The 23,221-nt window shown below is 40.5% G+C and overlaps 1 protein-coding gene across 2 annotated transcripts in view; it reads left to right on the top strand.

The window, feature by feature from the left end:
- Positions 1 to 2,517: 2,517 nt before the first annotated feature.
- The window catches only part of SPOCK1 (SPARC (osteonectin), cwcv and kazal like domains proteoglycan 1), a 281,460-nt gene continuing 260,756 nt past the window's right edge, over positions 2,518 to 23,221 (top strand). For both annotated transcript variants that reach the window (XM_033072969.2, XM_033072970.1), the window contains exons 1-2: positions 2,518 to 2,796; positions 3,172 to 3,339. In XM_033072969.2, coding sequence (XP_032928860.1) covers positions 3,172 to 3,339 — 168 coding nt within the window. In that variant the 5' untranslated portion in view covers positions 2,518 to 2,796. The remainder of the gene's footprint in view (positions 2,797 to 3,171; positions 3,340 to 23,221) is intronic.

The raw sequence follows: 23,221 nt of genomic DNA on the forward strand, positions 1-23,221 counted from the left end.
TGCTGCAGCTGTGGAGTGATGGAGATTGCTATCGGGATTAAACGGGAAGGCTGTGTTTTACAGGATCAAGAAAGATTAGCCATGTGTTGAATATGGGATTATGAAGTAATTAAATAAATGAAGACACATTTCTGATACAAATTCTACATGTAAGAAAGTAATTACTCCCTTTATATACAATGTTTCTGCAATTTATCATTCAGGTCTGACTGGCAAGCAGAGCAGCCTATTTCATACTCAGCAAAATCAACAGTACTGAGGTCACCAAAGGACTGAATCTGGTTCACTGTGCTAACAAGTGTGTTTTACAGGGGTGAACTAACTGCTCCTATAAATATATAATGGGTAAAACTCCTGCAAGTTTGGGAGGAAAGAATGTTCTGCTGGTTTTTACCAGCCAAGTCTAGGAATTCGTGAGTTGAAGAATTGCACAAGGGAGAACTGCATTGGTTGGATCTCCAGTGGGATCAAGAAAGACAATTAGTGCATCTATGCACAACTGCACTGCATGGTGCATAAAAAATCCTCAAATATTTAGCAGGTAATGGGGTTTGTGCCTTGTGGTGTAGAAACACAGTGGTATCTGGGGTGAAACATGACTGAAATGGAACTATGCAAAGCTGAATGGTCATGGATTTCTGTAAGTGAAATCTCTTAACCATCAGATTTAATATGGTGAAAGATCTTTAATGTCTGTGCAGAAGAGACAAATTCTCTTTTGTTAAAAGCCTCACAGAAAAGGTCCATACACAATAAACTGAGCAGTACCCTGTTAATCTAAGTAAGAAGGGAGGAAGCTTGTGTTGACCCTGCCAGGTGGAAGGTATATAAACCTTATCTCCCACTGAAATGAACAGTTTATAGGACAGCCTGTGCACAAAAGAAAGATATTTGAGAGGAATATGTGCCCTGGGCCAGCTTCAGCAAAACAGTACAGTCCATTGTAGAAGGGAGGGGAGAGTAAGGCTTTTAGGTAAGGATTTACATCCAAATCTGCATGGCTTTGGTTTGGATTTCTTCTATTTGTTGCTTTTATTGGGTTATATTTTGCCCTCCTGCAGGCATGTAGTTTTCATTAAATTGTGCACAAAGGGGAGGATTCAATGAGGGGCACTTACATGCGTATGTTTGTTCTCTGCTGTTAAAATTAATAAAACTTCAGAGTTTTTTTAAATGCCAGAGGATTTTATTGAGGTAACATCATATTTGGGAACTGTATTTGAAATTAGATTTAGAAACAGATTTGTATCCTGCGTTCAGTGCTCAGATGCCGCAGTAAAAAAAAAAAAACACGACCCTTTTCATTTATTACTAAAAATGCCTAATGTGTCTGTCAGGAAATGTGGAATTAACCTTATTGACAGGTTTCTTTGGAGAGAAAAGGCATTATTTATATGACAGTTTAATGAACCATATTTGAAAAATATCATATGGAACAGCAGTCACAGCTGTATTTAAAATGACCACCAAAAGTATATGTCCTCATTTTCAGGCATCATATGATATATCAGCAGATGAGTTCCCTGATGTAGGAAACCAGCCAGCCCCTCCTTCCCGTGTCCTCTACTGACAACCAAGAACCTTCTTTTTTATCCCTGGAGGAGGTCTCCTCCTTTCACCCCAGTTCCCAGACCGATGTAGGTCCCCTTGTATGTTCCCTCCCCGCTTTTATCAACAGGAGCTGGTTCTCTCTACACCCTTCTGCTGACCTGGGCAGTGTCTGACATTATCTCCAGTGCAGGAGCAGAACCTCTCCGCAGTGTGGGATGTGCTGGGAGCTCCTTCCCTGAAGATACCCGGGATGACCTCTGGGCTTTGGAAATGTCACTGCTTCTGTAAATTGCAAAACCACCGACTCAAGACAGTCATACCATTCCCAGGGCTTATGAAAGTGGTTGTTTGATGGGGGTTTTATGTTTTTTAAGGACACTTCTATGTCTCTTCAGACTGCAGGGGTAGTGAAGACTTCACTGACGATTTCTCCCAAGAGATCGTGCCCAGATATGATCACAGGCACTCTCTCCAGGAATTCTTACAGGGCTTCTCCCACCATTCCTTACAGACCCTATTCCCACGAGTCCTCACAGCCCTCCTCTCCAGCTATTCTCAAAGAAACCCTCCCCAGGTTCCACCGAATTGTTCAGGTTGGAAGTGACCTCTGGAGATCACCCAGTCCAGCTCCAATGCCAGAGCAGGCTCACTTGGAACAGGGAACACAGAAACGTCTCCAGGTGAGTTTTGAAGGTCTCCATTACAGGGACACTCCACGCGAAGTTCTTTCTCACGTTCAGGTGAAACCTGCGTTTAATTTACGGCCATTACTCCTTGCCCCATCTCTGGACACCACCGAAAAGAATCCTTTGCGGCATTTAAACGCTTTCTCTCCTATTTCTGTTCGACGCCGCCACCGCCTCCCGGGCCTGCGGCGGCGCTGCCCGCGCTCCGCCCCCGCGCCGCAGCGCGCCCCGCGCCCGCCAGGGGGCGCCAGACGGCGGCCGCGCCCGCCCCGCGCGCGCTCGCCTCACGGACACGGCGGGCTGGGGACCCGCCACGGGCAGCGGCTCCGCGCGGGCTCCGGCAGCCAGACGGACGGACAGACGCAGAGACAGCCAGCGGCACCGCCACAGCTACACACAGAGCTCCCCGGCACTGCCACAGCGCACACACAGCGCAGCAGCACCGCGCACGGCTCAGCGGAGCCGCGCGGGGCTCAGCCAGAGCGCAGCGCGGCACGGGCAGCAGCAGGAGCGCAAGCAGCGCGGTGCTGGGAGCTCCGGCCCGCGGCACTGCCCGGAGGTAGGAGCTTCCTCTCCGCCCTGGCCGCCAAACTTCGCGGAGCCAGCGCTGGCTGCGCCCGCGGGGCGCTTGGCTGCGGTTCCTACCGCCTTGCTGTCGTCCCCTGGCTGCTCCCTGCCCGGCCCCAGCGGCCCGTTTTGTTTTTATTGTTGTTATTATTATTGTTGTTATTGATGCTGTTCGCCGCCCCTCCGGGCTGGGCGGGCAGGTCTCGGCAGCTCCGCAGCCAGAAGTTGGCGAGGGGCGAGTGGCCCCAGCTTGGGTCCCCTCAAAAGTTCCGTGCCCGCGGAGCCGCTGCTGCCCCTCGCTGCCCCTGTCTCCGCTCCTCTCTCCGCTCCTCTCTCCGCTCCTCTCTCCGCTCCTCTCTCGTTGCAGATGTCGGGGATGCTGGTGATCGCTGCCTGGTGCTTCCTGCAAGTGGAGAGCCGGCATCCTGAGATCATCACTAGTAACAGCAATCATGGCAATTTCCTGGACAACGACAAATGGCTGAGCACAGTTTCGCAGTACGATAAAGACAAGTACTGGAACAAATTCCGGGATGTAAGTACTTCTCCCTTTAACGCATGTTTCTTGTTCCTTTGACCGTAGCGTCCTTCCAGGGGGCTGCTGGCTGCCAAGAGCTGTAGGTAGAAGAGAAATGCAGCTTGGACAACCGGTTGCTGTCTCTGTGAAGGATGTTCAGAGCTGTTTGGGAGCTAGACAGACAGTTCTGGCATTCTTGATTCACCCCATCGATTGGGGCAGCCTGGGCTCCGTGTCAGTCTCCCTGTTCTTACGGTCTTCGATTTTCCTCTGGGGAGGAACTTTGAGTGAAGTTTCGGTGCTTGCTGCTTAGAAGTCTGGTTAACTGAAAAATGAAGGAATGATGTGTGTGTAAGAAGGAATACTTACCAGTTCAAGCCACAAGGTGGTAAACAGAGAAGCTTTTTGTGTCTGCAGTTTTTGTGGAAAGGATTTTATTGTCAATTCTGCTTGTAGAGATTTTTGAGGCTTGTATAGTGTTGGAGGAAGCAGTGCTTTGGCTCTTGGTTTTTTTGGGTATTTTTTTTTTTTTTCTGCAGTCTGGAGAAAAAGGATATCTTCAAGATGTGTTATGGTGTGTTACCTGTATAAAACAAATTAATTTCTTAAGCTCAACGTTAATTGTAGACTTCCCCTAGTTTGAATACAATCATATATTAAGTAAATGACAGCAGAAAGGGAAATGCAACCTTTTAAAAATAAAAGTAATATTAAAGTTGCTCCTTTTACTTCTGCTGTCTGTACACTGAAAAAACTCTTTTGGAGCACACACAGAAAACCCTGCTTCAGTCTGCCCAAGGCTGTGTGATGGAAGCTTTACTGTTCGTGTTGATCATGAGCACAGTGAGGTTAAATGTTCTTTATTGTCTGGGATTTGTACACCATGGCCACAGTGAGACTCTAGCAGAGGGAAGACTAGAGCTGGGTAGCAGTTCTGGTAGTACCCTTCTGTAAGAATTGGTTTGTTTATTCAGGATTCCTGGTTTTTTATAGGATATTAACAAGTCAAACTTTTATGCTCTGCTTTTGTCTCTGTGATCCTGAAATTGTAACTAACTTTGCAAAGGGGAAGTCAAAGTGTTGCAGTTAAATGTGGTGTGCCCCTTCTTTGCTTATTCTCCCTGTGTTTTTCTGTAGTTTTGGTCATCTCTGTGTGAGAAATGCTACTCAGAATCTCAGCATAACAAAGTGTGGTCTTACCAATGGTATCAATTAACAGCTATCTTAGAGTGTGTCTTCACATGCAGTCATCAATCATCTAATGGGACTGCTGAGGTCTCATACAGAAAAGGGGATTCCACAGTAAATATGGATTCTTAGATTTACCAGACTTCAAGTAAATATCTGGCTTGGTCTTCTGGGGTACAGAGATTAAGGATTTCACTTCACTACATCCCACTTGACGTGAGAATTGAGCAGCATTTGAAAATGGTACATTGAATGAAAGGCTGACATTAATCTGAAAACACTTCTAACTAGACAGATTTGCTTCCCTTTTTATGTCATTATTGTTTTCCACTTCCCTCTTTCTTTTATCTTTAAAACTGGAGTCCTTGCAACTTCTTTTCTTGTCCCCTTTCCCAAGAGACAGTCTCATAAGTCCAGAAAATAGTCCTGTTCTTGTGGAAAATATTAATGAAGAATATCTCTCATATTTTATGATTTCACAACTAAGAATGCTTTCTTAGACCTCCTGAAAATGCTGAAAAACCCCAAATAGCCTCAACACTTATATAGGAAGAATCATTCTATGGAAAACTTAAACCAACCTTAACCAGTGGTCGACCAAGCAAAAGCAAATGGTATAAACTTCTTGCAAAGCTTAGGTATCTTTCTATCTGGCCATTTTAATGGTTTTATTTAATCACTTCAAAACTAGCATGTTATGTATGATTATTCATTAAACCTTTTATGGAGCAAATTGACAGGGACTACTAATCGTCTCCTACTAAGCCTTTTCCAAAAATAAAATCTAAAAAGCTTACAAATGTAATTAAGCTCTAAATTACTTGGCTTCAACCAAATTGATTTACTGGATCGTAATCTTCGATGAAAGGTTCTGTGTCTGCAGATGAAGACGTGCATAGGTAGACTTGCTGCCAGCATAGCAGGTGTAGCAGTGGCAGCACGCTTCTTGCATGCAGAGATGTGGTTAGAAGAAATCTGGTCCTTACTTCATGGCTGTGCTGTTGAGGAGAGATTGTTAAAATATTTTTTAAAACGTTTCTTAAAAGGCTGCCTGATGAGACATATCATAATTGTTGTGGATGGACTAGACCAGCATTTTGTGGATAAGTGTTGATTTCTATGAAAATTCTCTTCCCTCTTCCCCTCATTGACAAACTAATAAACTAATTTTATAGACATCACGTCTACATTATATTCTCAGTGTAGGCTTTGCACAAGAGGCTGGAGTACAGAAATGGTGTTGCAGTTAAAACTTTCTTGAGTCTGACACTGCAGTTACTCCAGGGCAGAAGCCCTGCTTCATACCTCATAAATCAACAGAGGCAAGGTTGTGGTAATTAGCACAATTACCTTTAGCTGCTGTCTGAAATTTATGTCATGTTAGATAAACATATTTGCACAAATATTTACATGACTGTGCCCTTCTGTATGGTGGGGGGAAACACTGAAGGTGTGGACCTGAGATTTGATGCGTTTGGGTGTGGCCACTTTATGTGCATCAGCACAAACATCTGCACACAGAAATGTGCATATAAATCTGTCATAATGTTGCAGTACTGGGTAGGTTGTTTACCTAGAAAATGTGTAATTGAATATAAAACTTTAAATTAAGCTTTTCTCAACTTCTTCAGTTATTCTTTTCAAAATCAATTGGTTGGTCATCGTTATTGAGCTATGGGCCAATATGGCCTAATTTGAGGAGAAGCTATTGATTGACTTTTTTTTTTTTAGCATGATCCATATTTCTTTTGGGCAAAGGCAGCATGGTAGTTGCACTTATTGTCTCAGCAGTCACTTCTTTTCAATGCAAAGAGAGCACAGAAATACACCTCATTTGAAATCTGCATTACAGCCACAGAATCATGTTAAGTTTTTAAACGTGACTGAATTCAACAGTGTGAAATTTTCCAGAGGGCTCAAGGCATGGTGTCTGAAACAACAGTTTACAACACAATCTTCTCATGTGATTTGAACATAATTTGTTGATTAAGTTCTTCATTTTAAAATCAAACAGCTTTAAATAAATAGTCAGACCAAGTGACTGATCTGTTGTGAAACATTTGCTGTTGAAAATCTTTTATGTTTTACATCTGCCTAGCATCAATAATGGTGTAATGTCTGTGGTCAATCGGAACCTGTTATTCCAGTCTGTCTGTCACCCCTTTTCCTTGTCTGCCATGGACTTTGTGTGATACATGACAAATTCTTAGCTGTGTCTTAAGTTGCATTTTATAGCTGGGGATAATAGTATTTTTCTTCCTCACAACTGTATGTTGAAGCTGTAAATAAGAAAGAACAGAGCTCAGAATCTGTGGTAATATGGAATTTATTACTCACCTAATCCATATATTGAATGTGGCTTGGTACATATTTAAGTGAACTAGTAAGTTTCTAAAAAGTGAAAACTAAATCAATGTAATTATTACTGGAAAAAGAAAAAAAGTAAGAAAGGTGCACTCTAGGGAGGACCTCCAACTATTTACCTTGTGCAGATCTGAGGTTTGGAAAAGCAGACATCAGGATTATGAAAGTCAAATTAGACCTTCTGATACCATGAATCCAAGTATCAAGGCCTCAATCTTTTGATCAAACCTGTTGAGAGGGATCCTTTGGCTTGAGAGGAACTTCAGAATAGATTTGGTAGCTGAATGTGAATTCAAGCCTTAGGAAGCATTTATTGTTATGGGAATAGGCATACATGTTATTGTACCAGGTCACACTGCAGCATCTCATTGTGTTCATAGAGGCTTGGCACAGAGGGCACAGAATAAATGTCATTTTAGTGTTAGATCTGTCTTTAATCAAAATTATACGAATGGACTAATTCCATTACTTCTACTTGGGGCTATGTCTACTACATTATTAATGCTTATATATAAAAAGGTAATAAGTTCAACTAGCCATGGATTAAACTGCAAAAAGGAAGAAAAAGGTTAAATGAACTAAGAGGATCTAGTATAAACCACACAAGGAATTTCTATGAAGTTGAAAGCTAAGAATCTTGGCATGAACTCTGGTTTCAGTGCATGTTTATGCATGGCAGGCTGCCAGACCACGTTCTGAGCATTAACTAAGCTGTTTCTCTAAATTTTATTGCTTACAGAGTTTCAGTTCAGGCTATCATGTTAAAGCCCCATGCATTTTATGTCTGGAGATGCTTGGAGACTGTGCAAGCCTAAGAAGCAAGGCATGAAATGTCATCATCTTTGTGTTGCTCTGACTTACTGGGGATAAATAGTTGCACATATTCATGCTGAGGATGGTTATCAATAGATTAGATAGATACTAGACTTCTGACAAAAACCACTGAAGGGACAATTTTGTCAGCTATTAATGTGCATCACCTTTCTGAGCCTGCAAATTCCTCCTCACACCTGATCAGAAACAAATACAGGATTAGGAACTGGGGGATTTGTATTGATCCAGCTTTGCCACTGATGATTTTTGTCATTTGGGCTGGCTCTTCGCACTTTTTCACTGGATTTCCCCTTGCTGGCAGTTGCCTTTCTCTGATTTTTTTAGCCCCAAATTAGAAGTGTGGTAGTGAAGCTTGATAGCAGGGACTTGGAAAACAGGACCAGTACTGAGAAGGGTTGGAATACCAAGCATGCAGAATTGGAAGACCTTGGGAACTCAGGTAATAGAAATGAAATGAAATTTAAAAGTACAAAGTGGAAGGTCGTGGAATTGAGAGCTAATACAAATTTATTCTGGGTCCTGGCAGCTCAGCTTGAAATAGATGAGAGGGAAAACCTGTGTACTTTCATCGATTTGCAGAGTTATTCTAAGTTACAAAAGTAATGCTACTCTGAGGAGAGCAAATATTTTGTAGGAATGCAGAAAATGAAAGATTTCTGCTTCTATTGAAGAAGTAAAAAATGTACAATGTATTGTAGGAACCAGTTAATTATGAATATTGTGAGCACTTCAGATCAGTAAAATTCGTGAAAGATTTTTATGGAATTGGTGATTCAAAAGCCTTCCAGCATCATAGAAGAAAAGACTCTGTTTTAAAATAATATATTAATTTACTCACGCAAAAGTCATTACAAAGGAGTAGATTTTCTTCAGTGGATTGTGTCGAGATGACTCAACAGATAATTGTTGACAAAAATAATCTCACTGATAAATTTAGGGGTGAGGTTATTGCTCCACCCACAGTTGTGTTTTAAAAGGTTATCTAAATTAGCATTTTTTTTTTCCAACATGCAGCTTGTATCTTAACAAAAACATATTATGATGCAGTGAAGAGCAAGAGAAAAACCTGGATTTAGGGACTCTAAAGGCCTTGGGTTTTTATATCATGTGCCTATGAGATTTAAAGGCCCCTGCTGGATGTTGTCTTGCTCCTTATCCGTACAGTGTAGTGGAACCTGATCTGTGACACCCAAATATCTCCTGCTCTGATGGGATTTTTGAGGTAATTTCTGTAGACTGGGTTCTTTCTGCTCTCCCTTCCCTGGCAAACACCTGCCTTCTGTGGGTCTCACTACCAGGGATTTGATATCACATTTTCTTTTTTTTTTTATTTGTATTTAGGTCTACAGGAAAAATTAAGTATTTTTTTGCCAACAATTTATTAACAGAACACGTCTTTTTTCTTTCTTTACCTCAAATGTAATCACAGGTTTTTCTGTGATGCAGTTATTGGTACATTCAATAAATACATTCCTGGAGAAACCATTCAGGTCCTGCTAACTATTTATAGTGAATTTAGTCATAAGGAAGGTTACAGTACACTTGAAGAAGATCTGCTGGCTGGGTAATGGATGTACCAAGTGGCTGGGTTGTGACAGGACACAGGCACCTCAGGCTGACTTCCCTGGAGATTATCATTCCAAGCCCACCTTGAGATTTAATTGAAGGTGAAGACTGTGTGTGTGTATTCCAGTAGATCTGCAGTACAACAGAGTTGAAATGTGATTTATAAGTCTACGCAGGCACTCCTAGCATAGGTTGTCTCTTAGAGCAATTCTTACTCAACAGAGAGACAAGGCTGGAATATAAATGTGTTCCAAAAGTACAGCTGAGATGTACTTGCATGAAATTTAAAAGAATAGGAAAACACAGGACTGAATCTGTGCAAGTGTAATGCATAATCAGCTTCTTACAACAAAGAATATATGCTTTCTAAAAAAGCCCTTCTGAAACTTGACACTTTCCTTTTGCAGTGGACAAGGGGGAAAATAATGGCATTTATGTCAGAATAATTAACTTAGAAGGTACAGAGAGGCAGCTTTTTCTAATTAACTGACACTTATCCAGCTTCCCTAGGAATTACCTAAGACTCTAAAGTTAAGTAGGTCAGTACAAAACTAGGATCTTAGTTTCTGTATTATGTTTCAAATTATAACTACTTTAATAGTTTCCTCACTTACAGAAGTATTCTGTAGAATCAGAAGACTTCAGAAGACTGCAGTCACAAGTCATATCCTTACCATGAAATTCTGTAGATTTAAAGTTTTCTCCAACATGTTTTATGCATTTTTAGAGTAACCATTGTTGTATTCTACTGCTTGCCCGTCCTGTCCTCCCCCCCACCCAGGTGGATTTCTTTTCCATAGGGACTTTTTAAAATTCAAATCTAAATTGTAATTTTGTCAGATTTCTGAGAAATTCATGAAAGGAGAAAAAAAAAAGGAAAAGAATGCTTCACAAATGAGCCATATGTCAGTGTAATATAAAATGAGTGGATTGAAAATCATTATAGGAGGCTGAGTTCTGATATTGGTTAGTGTAAGAACTGCTATCAAGCTCAGGTATCTATGGGTAAATGATACCAGTTTTATTTTAAGTAAGTTGTTCAGGGTTGGGGTCAAAAAGACCAGGTCCATTATTCTCAAGGACCAAAAGTTACAAGTTAAAGCCTATTTATGATACCCTGTTTTGACCATCAAAGAGATTATCACCTTTTTTTGGAGGGGTGGGTAATTTCGCGAGTATAAGCCGCACCTGATTATAAGACGCACGTCCGGGTGTCGGCAACTGTCTTGGGTGACAATACAGAGTGTCATAAAAGGTATCTATTCTATCACCATCTGTTGAGGGTGAGGGCAGTGATCCTTATCTCAACGGCAGATATTCTGCTAATGGGCCATCCATTGAAACCAGGCAGGGCATTGTTCTTTATGTTTTCACAACCCATCCTTCCTTCAGGGAGTCATTTTCTGCTAATGGCCATTGAGTTCTGCTAATGGCCATTGAGTCCTACTGTGGGACTGATAAAATTACTGCATCCCATTGGAAGTTGCTCCAGCCAGGGGGAAGAGCCCAACATTTCTTACCAAGATAAAAACAGAGGTTTTGGGACACTAAGGGAGCCCCTTTCTCTACTGGACTCCAGAGGAAAACCGGATTTCTCCACATCAACCCTGGACCTCCGGCGGGAAACTGCACCTTGTACAGGAGCACTGCTCCAACTGAGCCACATCTGTCACTGCAGGAGGATGCAGCCACCATGGAATGGGACTGCTGCCAACACCCTGCCTGACGGGTGTCAGGTTGTACTCTGACTTTGTCAGGGTTTGGGGTTTGTTTCTTTGTAGTGCTGTATTTCTATTTTAATTTCCCTAGAAAATAACTGTTATTCCTAATTCCCATATCTTTGCCTGAGAGCCCCTTGATTTCAAAATTATAATAATTTGGAGGGAAGGGCTTTACATTCTCCATTTCAAAGAGAAGTTCCTGCCTTTCTCAGCAGACACCTGTCCTCCAAACTAAAACAGCAACTTTTCGTTCCTTGTCTGTATATAAGCCGCACCTGATTATAAGCCACACTTTGGGTTCGGACCAAAATTTTAGTCAAAATGGTGCAGCTTATAATCGTGAAATTACTGGTATTTGCTTTATCCTTATGGTTTTAACCAGGAGGCTAGAAATATGTCATTCCAGTCAGTGTGTCTCTATCAACATGTGTGTGTTTTGAGGGTAAAATGCAAGCCTGTCTGAATTTGGGGTGGAGCAGCTGAACTGCTTTTACAGGAAGTAGGACATAATGAGGAAAGTGGAGCTCAAATATGACATCTGGGGTATGAAAACCTTTTTCTTTTAGATAACATCTACTTATGCAAGGACTGTTTGATTATTCCTTTCCTTACATAACCCAAACTGAGATTTGTCCGAAGAAACTGTAGTGAAGTGTTGGTTATGTTGAAGCTGATGGCCAAATTGTCCAAGTCTTTAGTGAGGCTTGAGTTTGATTTTTGTATTTCTTTTCTTCCTGTTTTCTTAGACAGAGAACCACAGTACATGACAGACCAACAATGCATTAGTCAGTTCTCTTTGCCTTTTGGAGGACATTGTGGAATTGGAAAAGCCTCAAAGATCAGTCTGGTCAGCATAAATAGAAGAAGCTCCCTCAAAGTCCCTGGAAGAATCAAACTATCTGAAAATCAGACATCTATAGTCTACAAAGTACATATTTTATAGATTTTAACCAAAACAAGAAAGCAGAGTTGACCCAGAGTAAAATTAAGGTACTACCTCCAGTGTGATTTTCTGTATTTCCTCCACTTAACTCTTCCAGCTTTAGAAAGGGACTTACTGCTGAGGAGTTACCAAAGTCCTAACTCTGAGTAAGCACTCTGTCATCAGCTAGATAACTCCAACAGTTATCATTGGGGGATTTGCCGTAGCAGGTTGGCAGCTAAAATTGAATTACATGTTTGGACTGAACAGCTAATGTCTAATGACTTTCAAGGCTAAGATATGATTCAAAATTCAGTTTACAGATAAATTGCTAAGCTACTCAATAGTGGCTTTGGCAGGGAGTAGATTGGTCTTTATCTGTCACTTCTGTGACTTGGCTTGTAATCCTGGGTAACAGAAAATCATTCTCATTAAATAGGTACATGGGGACATCAATTAATTCTGTGATCTTAGCTGTCCTCTTAATGAACTTTGTGTCATAAATTTACTTCACTGATTGCTTTCTCCCAGTTAGATAGAAAAATGCTTTATTAAAAATTACTGTGAGAGTAACAATTTTCTGATTAGTTTCTGAAAAAGGTTTCAATATATTGTGGCTTACAGTTGAGTTCTGAGTGACACGGGGATTGATAGAGGTAAGTGATACTTGTCTGTCTCTGCAGGTTGCTTTGAAATTGTCTAATCAGGAAATTCAGCTGTGTACACAATTCCATTTGAAATTGCACAGCATAAATTTTATGTGGGTTTTAGCTTGGAGATCTGTCTTCATCCTTCCTTCCCTGGGTTCCTTTGTCAGTTCAGAAGTTTATTCCAGTGCTGTCTTCTAGTGTTTGTGTATTGGCCTTTCTGGCTTTCTCTTCAAGTTAGAGAACTTGAACCTGGACAAAAGATTGAGGTAGAAGAGTAAAAGCAGCTGCAGTCGCTGGAACTCCGTGGGGGGATGCTTAAATTTTAGGGAATGGGAGGCTGGAAATTATACTTGTAGTGTTAAGAAAAAAATGAGGCTAAGTTGTTTCTTCAAGGGAGCAGAAGACAGTGCTTTTAGAATAGTGTTTCTGTGTGTGCTAGGGATATTGAAGTTCTTGGTAGAATTTGATTACAACTGGTAAATATTTATAAAAATCAGTTTGAGAAAATTCAGAATTCCCTGGCATTTCTTGGTGAATAACCAGAGTATTGTACTTTAACATTTGATTTATAGAATAACTCTGTTAGTCCTTCTGTCAGTGTATGTGCACCAGTGCCTGCTCTGCAGCCAGTGCAGAATGTAGCCCTGGCTCTAGCAGGGTTTGCCGAGTGTCCATCGCCAGCGGCAGGGCCGGGCCGTGCTGCCCGGGACTGGAGCCGCTCCCCTGCCCGGAGCTGTCCGGGGCTGGAGCCGCTCAGGGCCCGGCTCGGAGCTGTCCGGGGCTGAAACCGCTCAGGGCCCGGCTCGGAGCTGTCCGGGGCTGAAACCGCTCAGGGCCCGGCTCGGAGCTGTCCGGAGCTGTCCGGGGCTGGAGCCGCACAGGGGCCCGGCTCGGAGCTGTCCGGGGCTGGAGCCGCACAGGGGCCCGGCTCGGAGCTGTCCGGGGCTGGAGCCGCACAGGGGCCCGGCTCGGAGCTGTCCGGGGATGGAGCCGCTCAGGGCCCGGCTCGGAGCTGTCCGGGGCTGGAACCGCTCAGGGCCCGGCTCGGAGCTGTCCGGGGCTGAAGCCGCACAGGGGCCCGGCTCGGAGCTGTCAGGGGCTGGAGCCGCACAGGGGCCCGGCTCGGAGCTGTCCAGGGCTGGAGCCGCGCAGGGGCCCGGCCGTGCTGCCCGGAACTGTCCAGGGCTGGAGCCGCACAGGGGACTGGGCTGTGAAATGCGAGTGAGGATCCTTCCTCTCGCTTGAGAGTCCTTTGTGTTTTTTGTGGCATCCTGTACGACATGGGAAAGCACTTTTCTGACATGGTTAGGCACATGGGGATGTATATCTAGATTAGACAGATGTGAAAGCAGAGGATAAAGCTGGTTCAGAGTTATCCATCAAGCAAATGCCAGATATAACAACAAAATTTATGTCGTGCAAGTCCCAGGACAGTGCTCTTCTGCGGAGCGATGAACTGCACTGGAATACAGAAAGACAGAGCTTAACAGGTCTGTGTGGATATATGTGCCACTATCTGACAGCAGTGTTTATTGGCCCAGATTCATTTCTTGTTTGATAACATTGACTTCACTCAAGGTATATAAGGGATAAATTTTGTTCCTTTTTTTTAAAAAAAAAAAAGTAAAGTCAGGGTAAGCAATTTTTATGCCAGCTAAATGTTATTTATTATTTATTTAATGCTAGGTGAATAGTATATTGGAGGGGGACTAGGTATTTCCTGTTAAAGCAGAGATATTAGGCAGAGTGGATTTCCTGTATTTATTTTATTTTTATGTTAGACTACATCTAGTGACACTACATCTACATAAACTACATCTAGTGAAGCTCAGGTCTTTTACATCTACTGATCCTTTTATAACTTGTGTAAAAAAAAACATTGTTTCAATAAAAGTACACCAGAGTGCTGCATCCAGCAAGGATATCTATAAACGTAGGTATAATTAGTGGTTTAAATACAGAATTGTTTGCAGTATTCCTTAAGCATAACCATGAATCTCTACAGTACAGTTCACTCAGGACAGCAGCATCCAAAAGGAAATCGTGCCACATTTAATTAGAATAAATATAAACTGCTAAAATACTGCATACTGTCAGTTATGCATAAAAGTGCAGTTATGCAGCATGAAGGAAGCTGGTAAACCAGATATATTTGCTCATAAGGAAGCATATAGTGATTCAGATCAGTGACCACAGATTTATTAGTCTCTTCATGCTTATATAACAAAGTTAAGTTGGATATAACAAGACACTTAAGGGTTTATTTTCATTGGAATATGAGGCAAGATGGACTGAAATGAGGATCCTTATGTGACACAAATGTCTGTTTTTATATTTAGTCTCCTTTTCATTAAGCCTTTGTCTCTTCTGATGAAGTGCTTTCTTTCTTATGCATGTCTCTTATCTTAATAAGTTAAAATGCTCAGCAGAGGAAATGTTTTGTGACTTGTAATGAACTTTTAACCTGAGATGAAATGTAATCCTTTTCCCCTGGAGATAGTGCTGTTGGAGATTGTGAGCAAGCATTTCTTATCTGTGTGCACTGCCTGTAAAAGAGAAGACTGAACACAAGTACAAGAAACTTTAATGGGTATAGATCAACAATTTTTGAGCATTCACGAAAAGCTACTATAAACAATTTTAGAACCGTGATAAAATAGATTGAAACTTCCCCTTGTAAAGTAACATATGGCATCACAAATAGTCCTATCTCAGTATGTAAAGGAAAAAGAAATCCAAACAACTTCTTATGGACCATATTTTGCTATCAGTATTTTTTAAAGTAACTGCACAACCTTAGCATCAGTTTCTGTTGAGATACTGCATCCACACTTTAATGGCAGAATATGTCCCTGTGTAATCAAGAAAGAGCAATATTCTATTACAGCAGGGCAATGTACAAATACAGACAGATGTGGCATGTGCTGCAGTTTCCATTAGCAAAAAAAAGAAGCTGCAAATAGGAAGCAATTTTGAAACCTGCCACCATAATTGCAAACCCATTACTGATATATCAGGGATGGTGCAGTTGATGTGTTCCCTCCAGAATGATGCAAAGTTGTCTATAAAATTTGAACTCACTAAGGAGAGATGTGGATATAAAATAAGATGCTGTAAGATCCTTAAGGCATGGCTGATTTTAAAGCTGAAACTCCCTGAAATTAGGAGTTAGTGAAACAGCAATGATGGAATAAATGTGTTTTCTTCAGTTACTTCTATTGTGCAAGGAAATAAAATAAAACTAAAAAAAGAAATGAAATCAAATAAAAGGGCCCCAATACCAAAAAAATCCCAAACCCCCAAAGCATACAATCTGTGTCAGAGGCAAATGAATGCTGGATAATTTAGTGAATCCAGATAGAGGAGTCATGACTGAAATGGAGACATGCTCCATTAGGTGAGAAATCATGTCTGGAACAATCTTTACTAAAACCCAGTAATTTCTCCTCATGGAAAATACCTGGCAGAAAGAGGAAATGAGAACATGACATGTCTGCATGTATAGCAAGTAATGAATCTATAAACACAGAGAGAATGAGGAAAAGGTAGACGAGGAAAACCATGTTTCAGTTCATTAGAGGGAATTCCAAAATGGCAGGTTGATGATGGTGTTAAGGATACAGGGAGAGGAGAACAGGAAAGGGATTTAGGAAGGATGCAGCTGAAAATTATTTACCTGCTGAGCAGCATCCTGGGTGACTTGGGCAAAGAATTCTTGTGAGCAAAGCTGCTGGCAAGCCCCACTTCAGATGTGTGTATGAATCTGTATGGTTTTAAGCTTGTCTTGCTGAGTATACACAGTGCATTTTGGACTCTGAGCAATCACCAATGGCCTATTGCCAGATGAGAAGCTCTAAACATCTTCCCTTCTGTGGTCTTCCTACTGTGGGACTTGTGTGGTGGGTGGTAATGCTTCCCACTTGAGATAAACAACAAAGATGCATGGCAGAAAGAATATATGTACTTTAATCACATTTTTTTCCTTGCAATGTAGTTGTGGATATTGTAGCATTCATAATTAGCAGAGGAACAGATGGTAAAAGCTTGGTTTAAAACAGAGCATCCATCGAGTGATCATGTGCTGCTGCAAGCTTATTTGGGAAGGAGTTTGTTCTCTTGGATGATGCTCCAATACAGTGGTGCAGGAGTAAAGTAGGAAGATAATTTCCTAACAGTTAGTATAATTCAGTGTGTAGGATATATATAAAAGCATGGAAAACGTTTAAACTTACAAAATATCTCCTGGATGTTCATGTCTTGTGCTGTAAAATGATGAATTTCAATCTTTACTGTTCTGCAAAGCTGTTATGTATGAATTTATGTCTAGGGGAAGTGCAGCAAAATGTCCCTAAGATTTCCCCATTCCTATATATCTGCACAGCAGGGAACAATTCAGTTGTTCTGTGCTCAAATTGTACTGTAGCTTAATCAAAAAACACCCCCAACAAAACAAATAAAAAAACCCTGGATATGTATTTTGCTTGTGTGCTTCAAACGTTAACATGGTGCTGCAATTTTTCAAAGCTGGAAAACATGAGAGGATTTTGTCACCATTTCACCATGACACTTGTTTCACTTGGAAAGCCATAGGGCAAAACAAAGTGGTTTCTTTTGGTTCTTGTAATCTTTTTAGAAGGCAGCGGTAGCCCGGCAGGCACAATCACTGAGATATGTATGAGGTAATGTTGGAAATGATGAGATTCTGAATGTACAGGCTGATTGATTAGTTGTGTGATTCCATGTTCCAAATTCAAAACTTAGAAATATTTGATTTTAAGGAGAGATAGGAGCAAGGAGAAGGTTGCTGAAGAGAAAAATAAGCAAAATCTGTTTTTCACTGATAAAATAGAAAACACAGTATTCTCCATCCCAAAGGAACTGAATGGGTTATTGCTACCATCCAATCTAGCTGAGATCACGTTTTCTTTTTTGCTTTTATCTTTTCTTAAAAAAAGATAAACGAACCCCTGTTGAGATGTTTATCTCTGTGAGATGACCTGTATTTACCTTCAAGTCACAATGAACTGGATATTCTCTTTCTCTGTGGAATTATATCACTCTTTCTCCCTGTGGGCTCTATGGATGCAGAAAAAAATATTTCTATGAGAACAGTAGTGCCATTCCCTCTATATATGTTATATTTTGGGGGATATCTGTAATAGCCAATGAAATAATCTTTGATAACTTCTAGTTTTCTCCAGATGCTGAGCTTTAGATTTAAATATATTGTGAGCTATGTTTTCTTTTTCTTTCGTGAACTCCCAGTATCTCCTCACAGTAAATAGTTCACAGAATGTAGTAGTTTTGTGTTTGCCTAAACATCTTTCTAAAATTTTCATCTTCAATTTCCATGCAAAACCAAGTAAAAATTATTTCATTAATAAAATTAAAGTTTCCAACTATACTGGTTTCTGCATTGAAAAGATTGAATGAATTGTTAGTCCTTATTCAGTTCAGCTGATAGGTTTTTTTTTGAATTCATGAATGTATTTAGATCATGAAACTCTAGGGATGGAAACACTTCTGTGTTGATTGTACAAAAACTGAGAGGTCACTGGGGCCTGTCATTTTTGCAAGGACTGCTGACCAGTATAAATTTTATAATACAAATAATTAATCTTTATCTCCAGTTGATGTGGTCAGTAGTAGAACTGAATTAAAGTACTCATGTCAATATGGGGTCTTTTGTCTTTTATGGGGACAGTCCCTCTGCCTTCTCAGTGTGCTGCTCTTGTTAAGAGTAGTTTGCTCAGTCTACAGACAAACTTCAGCTAAGTTTATTGAAAGAACAGCACTTTCACAAGGTTTGACTTTTTCTGGGACTCCTGTACCTGGCTTTCCTTCTGCAGATCCCATAAAACCAGGTTTATAAGTAGCCTCTTCTAAGTTAGTTGAAGTACTTTCATTTTAGGAATTATCAAAACAGTCACAACCATCTTAGTATTTAGTTACAACAGCTACAAAAGCAATACCATTTCACTTGCCCCATAGCAGAATTAAGCCCAAGCTGTTTGAAACTTTAATCAGAAAATCTTCCTTCACCAAGAATTTCCAGAAATGATTAGCTTATTACAGCCACTTGAGCCAACAGGCCAGTGAGTGGTAGGAATTTTGCCCAGTAGAGTTCCACTTTCTCCCTTGTTTTTGAAGCTTTCAGTGGATTTTTAAGATGTCTTTCTTCATAGTGATTGCTGAACAACACTTCAGTGGCTCTTAATTGCATGTTCATGGCTTCAAAAGATGCTTTTTAATTGCTGAAAATATGGAATAGACAGAATGATGCTGTATCTATCACCCAGGGTCTGAAGTCAATGCAGTTGTGCTGCTCTAAACTCCAGCTGCCTTCAGGAACTGAAGAATTACATGGTGTTCCCCAAAATGACAGGGCTTACAGCTGCCTGCTGGGTTGGGAATTGTTCCTCCCTGCTTAGACTCTAACTTGCACTAACATGACTGTGCAAAAAGCTGAGGAAGAAATTAAGGCCACCTAACCCCCCTCTCCTCATGCCACCAGTAGCCCAGTACTTAAAGCTAGGTATTGAGTGACTGTGGATGGTTGGAGAAAGCATGGGGGGCATACCTCAGGAATGCACAGAGAGTGGGAGACTTGACCTTTGTTTTGAAAAAGATCATTCAGTGACTGCTCAGCAACACAGCATGAAAAACATGCTTGGTATGGTGCTAAAGAAAAACCAATGAAATCCAATGACAGGGAGTAAATAGCATATTGTTAACAACTGGGAGGAGTGACAAAGAGGGAAAATAAAAAGAAATTTCATAAAGCAAATTTTCATTTGCTGCCTAGGGAGTGTTTCTTTGTGGGGAAGGGCAGAATGCAAGTTGTTGCTCACTTTTGTGCAAAACACTGTTTTAGAGTGAATTCCTGATTTGGGGGAACTGCTGCCTTTCTGAACTTTCTAACAAGTGCAGTGTTAAATCAAACCGTGGGATTTGCACCCTGCTGTGATCATGCAGCTCTTTCTCCTCCCACCTCTTTTCCATATGTCAGCAGCAGTACTCAGCCTTTGCCTGCTTACCTCGTGAGTGCTGCAAATCGTTTCAACTGGGTCTATACACAGAGACCACAGAGGCAGGGCATGGTTGGTGACTTCTTTTGTATTCTGGCATAGAACACAGCAACTACCCAGCCTTCCCTCCATGTCTTCCAGTTCATCACTCCTTGTAAATGTGACACTGATTTCACTTCTGTGCTTAGTTAAGAGTATTGCTTTTATCTTTTGCTTTCACATGAACACAGTGCACAAATAGCAAATGCTAGATTGCTGTGGGAATAGCTCCTCCTTCATTTCAGCCTCATCATTTCTGTTACATAAATGGTTTTATTTTTATTTTCAGCTTCCACTGTCTGAAAAGCAAAGCAAAATATATGGATTTTTAATCTCAACAGTCTTTTTTCCCCCTACTAAATATGAGAAAAATAAGTCTGTTTTTCAGAGATAGACCTTAGATCATGCTTCACAATTTCATGACAAATTCCCAAAAGTGAAGCAGTAGGAGCTGTCACTGTAATTTGGATAATAGAAACAATAAGAAAATACCAGACTAAAAGTCGTGTTCAACCTCACTTAACAAATGAAATGACAAACTACCAGCCAGAGTTAAAAAGAATATCCAATATCCACAGACTCTGCTTTTATCCCTGTACCACTGGCAAGGCTTCTAGATTGATGCCTGGACATTGATAATTGGCCAGGATATGGCTGCCCATAAGTGGGAGAGGCCATTAAATCATTTAGACTTCTGGCAATTTTATGCCAAGAGAGCACTGGGATTTCTGTGAATTTGTAGTGAGCAGTGACTGCTCTGGAAGAGGAATCCTAATGTGCTCAAGATCTCTGTGGAAAGGATCCTCTAGTATTTTGAGAAGTTCTGGTAGCATGAAGCACTAATGGCACTATTACTGATATTTTGAGGGCAAAAATGCCTGAGTTCAAAAAAAGATACAATCAACCAACCCCAATTAAAACTCTCTGGCAGTTTGTTTATATGAAAATTATTCACACACTTATTTACAATTACACAAAGTATTGTTTAAGATTCAGAGTTTTATGCCTAAATATAAACCTGTTTAGATAAATTTTACTGTTTATTCTCAGAGAAAAAATCTATAGCATTTTCTTCTGAACCTCTATACACATTTTATAAAGAAGTAATCTATAAAATGAATTTACCTTGTTTTCTAAGAGTTTCTTTGTCAACAAAAATATATTCAGAAGCAAAACAGGCAGCTTTTTTTACTGTTCTCTTTGCTATCAACTAGAGTAGACATGTTCTATGATTCTGTGATGTTGTTATAGTTTCTGTTCAGAAATAAGTGATATTCCGTCTGCTCCTCTGCTGTATTTTGTAGTGAGTTAGGCTGTGTAGGATTCCCTTATAACATGTTGAACTCTCCCATGGAAATAATAGACCGTGATAGCAGAGGCCAAACTTTCATGATTTCTGGAGTTATGAATTTTAATGTGATACTTATTCTGAAGAGTCTTTGACAAGGAAAAATGGATGTTTCCTTATCTCAATTTTGAAGTGTGGTGTAGAGAAAGTAAAAATAATTAAGTGCTCTTCATTTTTTCCTTCTGGTGACCAGCTTTCTGACTTTTACCCATTTGGTGACTATTTTATCCTCAAGCTAAGTCCCTGAAAACCAGATAGAATATCCTCCTGTTTCAACAAGGTTAAGTCAGTATTTCTGAAAAGACTGTTACTGGTATAGATTATCCTTCAGGCAGTGCTCTCTCCCTTTGGAAACTCTGCACTGACATTTAAAATCCTGTATTTGATGTATTCATCAACAATGTAGGGATAGGTGTTTCCTGGAAGAGATTTAGTTACAAAATATTTTGGTTCATGTCCTAGATAAAGAGCTCTTAGTAGAATTAAAGCATCTCAGATTTTCAAAATAGGTTCTTTCTGTTCTTTAAAGCTTCCTGCTTTTTCTCTAGGTTCCCAGGAACTCTCCTACTCTTATTTATCTCTGAAGTTGATTTTAAGAAAGAACTCCGTTCTCAAGGAAAGAAAACATTTTAAAGGGTTTCTCATAATAATCTTGCTAGTAAGGCATACTTAAAAATAAACTGCTTCTCTCCTTCCCTCTCTTCTGGAGTGAGCTGAGAGGACAACAGCTGAATCATCTGTCTGAGTCATGCCAACTGCTGTCATTGTTTGATGTAAAGATGAACTAAAAAGCTGTTATTTGCTTGGGAATATTTTTATACTTGACTCACTTGTCCAGTGAAGGGGAGAGGTTTTTTTAGTTTTGGGTTTTTTAAAAAATCATTTTGCCTCCTTTCACATGGAAAATTATAATGAAGTGATGTGTCATTGCAATGGCTATAAATTCTGCTTCTAAAAAAGCTTTATAGAAATCTTCCACCTCAGAGCATCTTCAGCCTGAAAATCTGGCTTTTTTTCAATTGTACACAAGCTCTGTGAGGCCCTGTGCAAACAGACCCTTCCTTGAAAATGCCTGGGCGTGTGCAAACACCTTCTCCTGCCCAGCTGTGTGCTGCCTGAAATGATTCACACATGTCTAGATTGTCCATGCTCTCACCCTGATATCTTAACAAATGATCCTCAGCTTCATGTGGTTTTGCTTTTGCTTTCACGCTGCTTCCCCTCCTCCATCTCTCTTCTTATTGTCTCTTGGTTTATTTTTCTGTGTCTCTTGTAGTTGACTCTGCATCACCTTCTACTCTTTCTTCACTCTATCATTTCTGTTGTCCATCCTCTATTTTTTAAATGTTAATCTTTCTCCCCTCCTTTTATAACAGATATCTTTACTATTTTCTTCTGTTAAGTCCAAGTTCTTCCAAGTCCTGTGAGTTTGCTACCAAATATTGCTAGACAGTTATTCATGGTAGAACAGAGCTGTTTTGTCCAAACTGATGATGATGTGTTCAGCATGATTTTCATCTTAAACCTGGCACACTGAAAACTGGTGTGTGTCCCTGCCCAGGAGTTCCTGCATTCTGGGACTACTTGAAAAGTACTTGAAAGAGTGAACCAGTACTGAAAAATGATATAACCTTGGAAGAAGTGCAGAGACTGCTTCAGAGTTCTAATTTCTCTAGCAGTCTATCCAACTTGTAATTGTAAGCATTTATTTAAGCTCTCTAATCACAGCTTCACCAAAAAATGTGGAATTTTTCAAAACTGCCTAGGTGAAGGAAAATCTCTACTTCCAATTGAAGAGACTAGATAGGAGATGAAGATAAAACTTCTCTTCATTGCTATGTCTACCATAAAACTTAACATTACTGACTAAATGACAATTACTATTTTAATATCTCTGAAACAAGTAACGGGTTGAATATATTTATTACCTAAGGAATCTAATAATACAAATCTCACATGAACTGGAAGGCCTAGCTGTCCAGTTTTTGTGCACTTAATTTCTTTTCTAGGACCCACATTAAAGAAAAGTGCCATAGTCTCTTTGAAGTGTAGTAATTTTGAAATCTATTACAGTTGATCTCAAAATATTAAAGGAAGAGAACTGGTATTTCTGCTTCTGTAACCCTACAGTATCATTTCTTTATACTCTGGAAGATGGAATTTATGTCATTTAAGCTTTGAGGCTAAGCCCAAGTACAGCACTCTCCACTGTGACTTGCAGGCTGCACTATCATATTTTT

Source organism: Catharus ustulatus, chromosome 15 (assembly GCF_009819885.2).
Source record: "Catharus ustulatus isolate bCatUst1 chromosome 15, bCatUst1.pri.v2, whole genome shotgun sequence".
NCBI classification, from domain to species: Eukaryota; Metazoa; Chordata; class Aves; order Passeriformes; family Turdidae; genus Catharus; species Catharus ustulatus.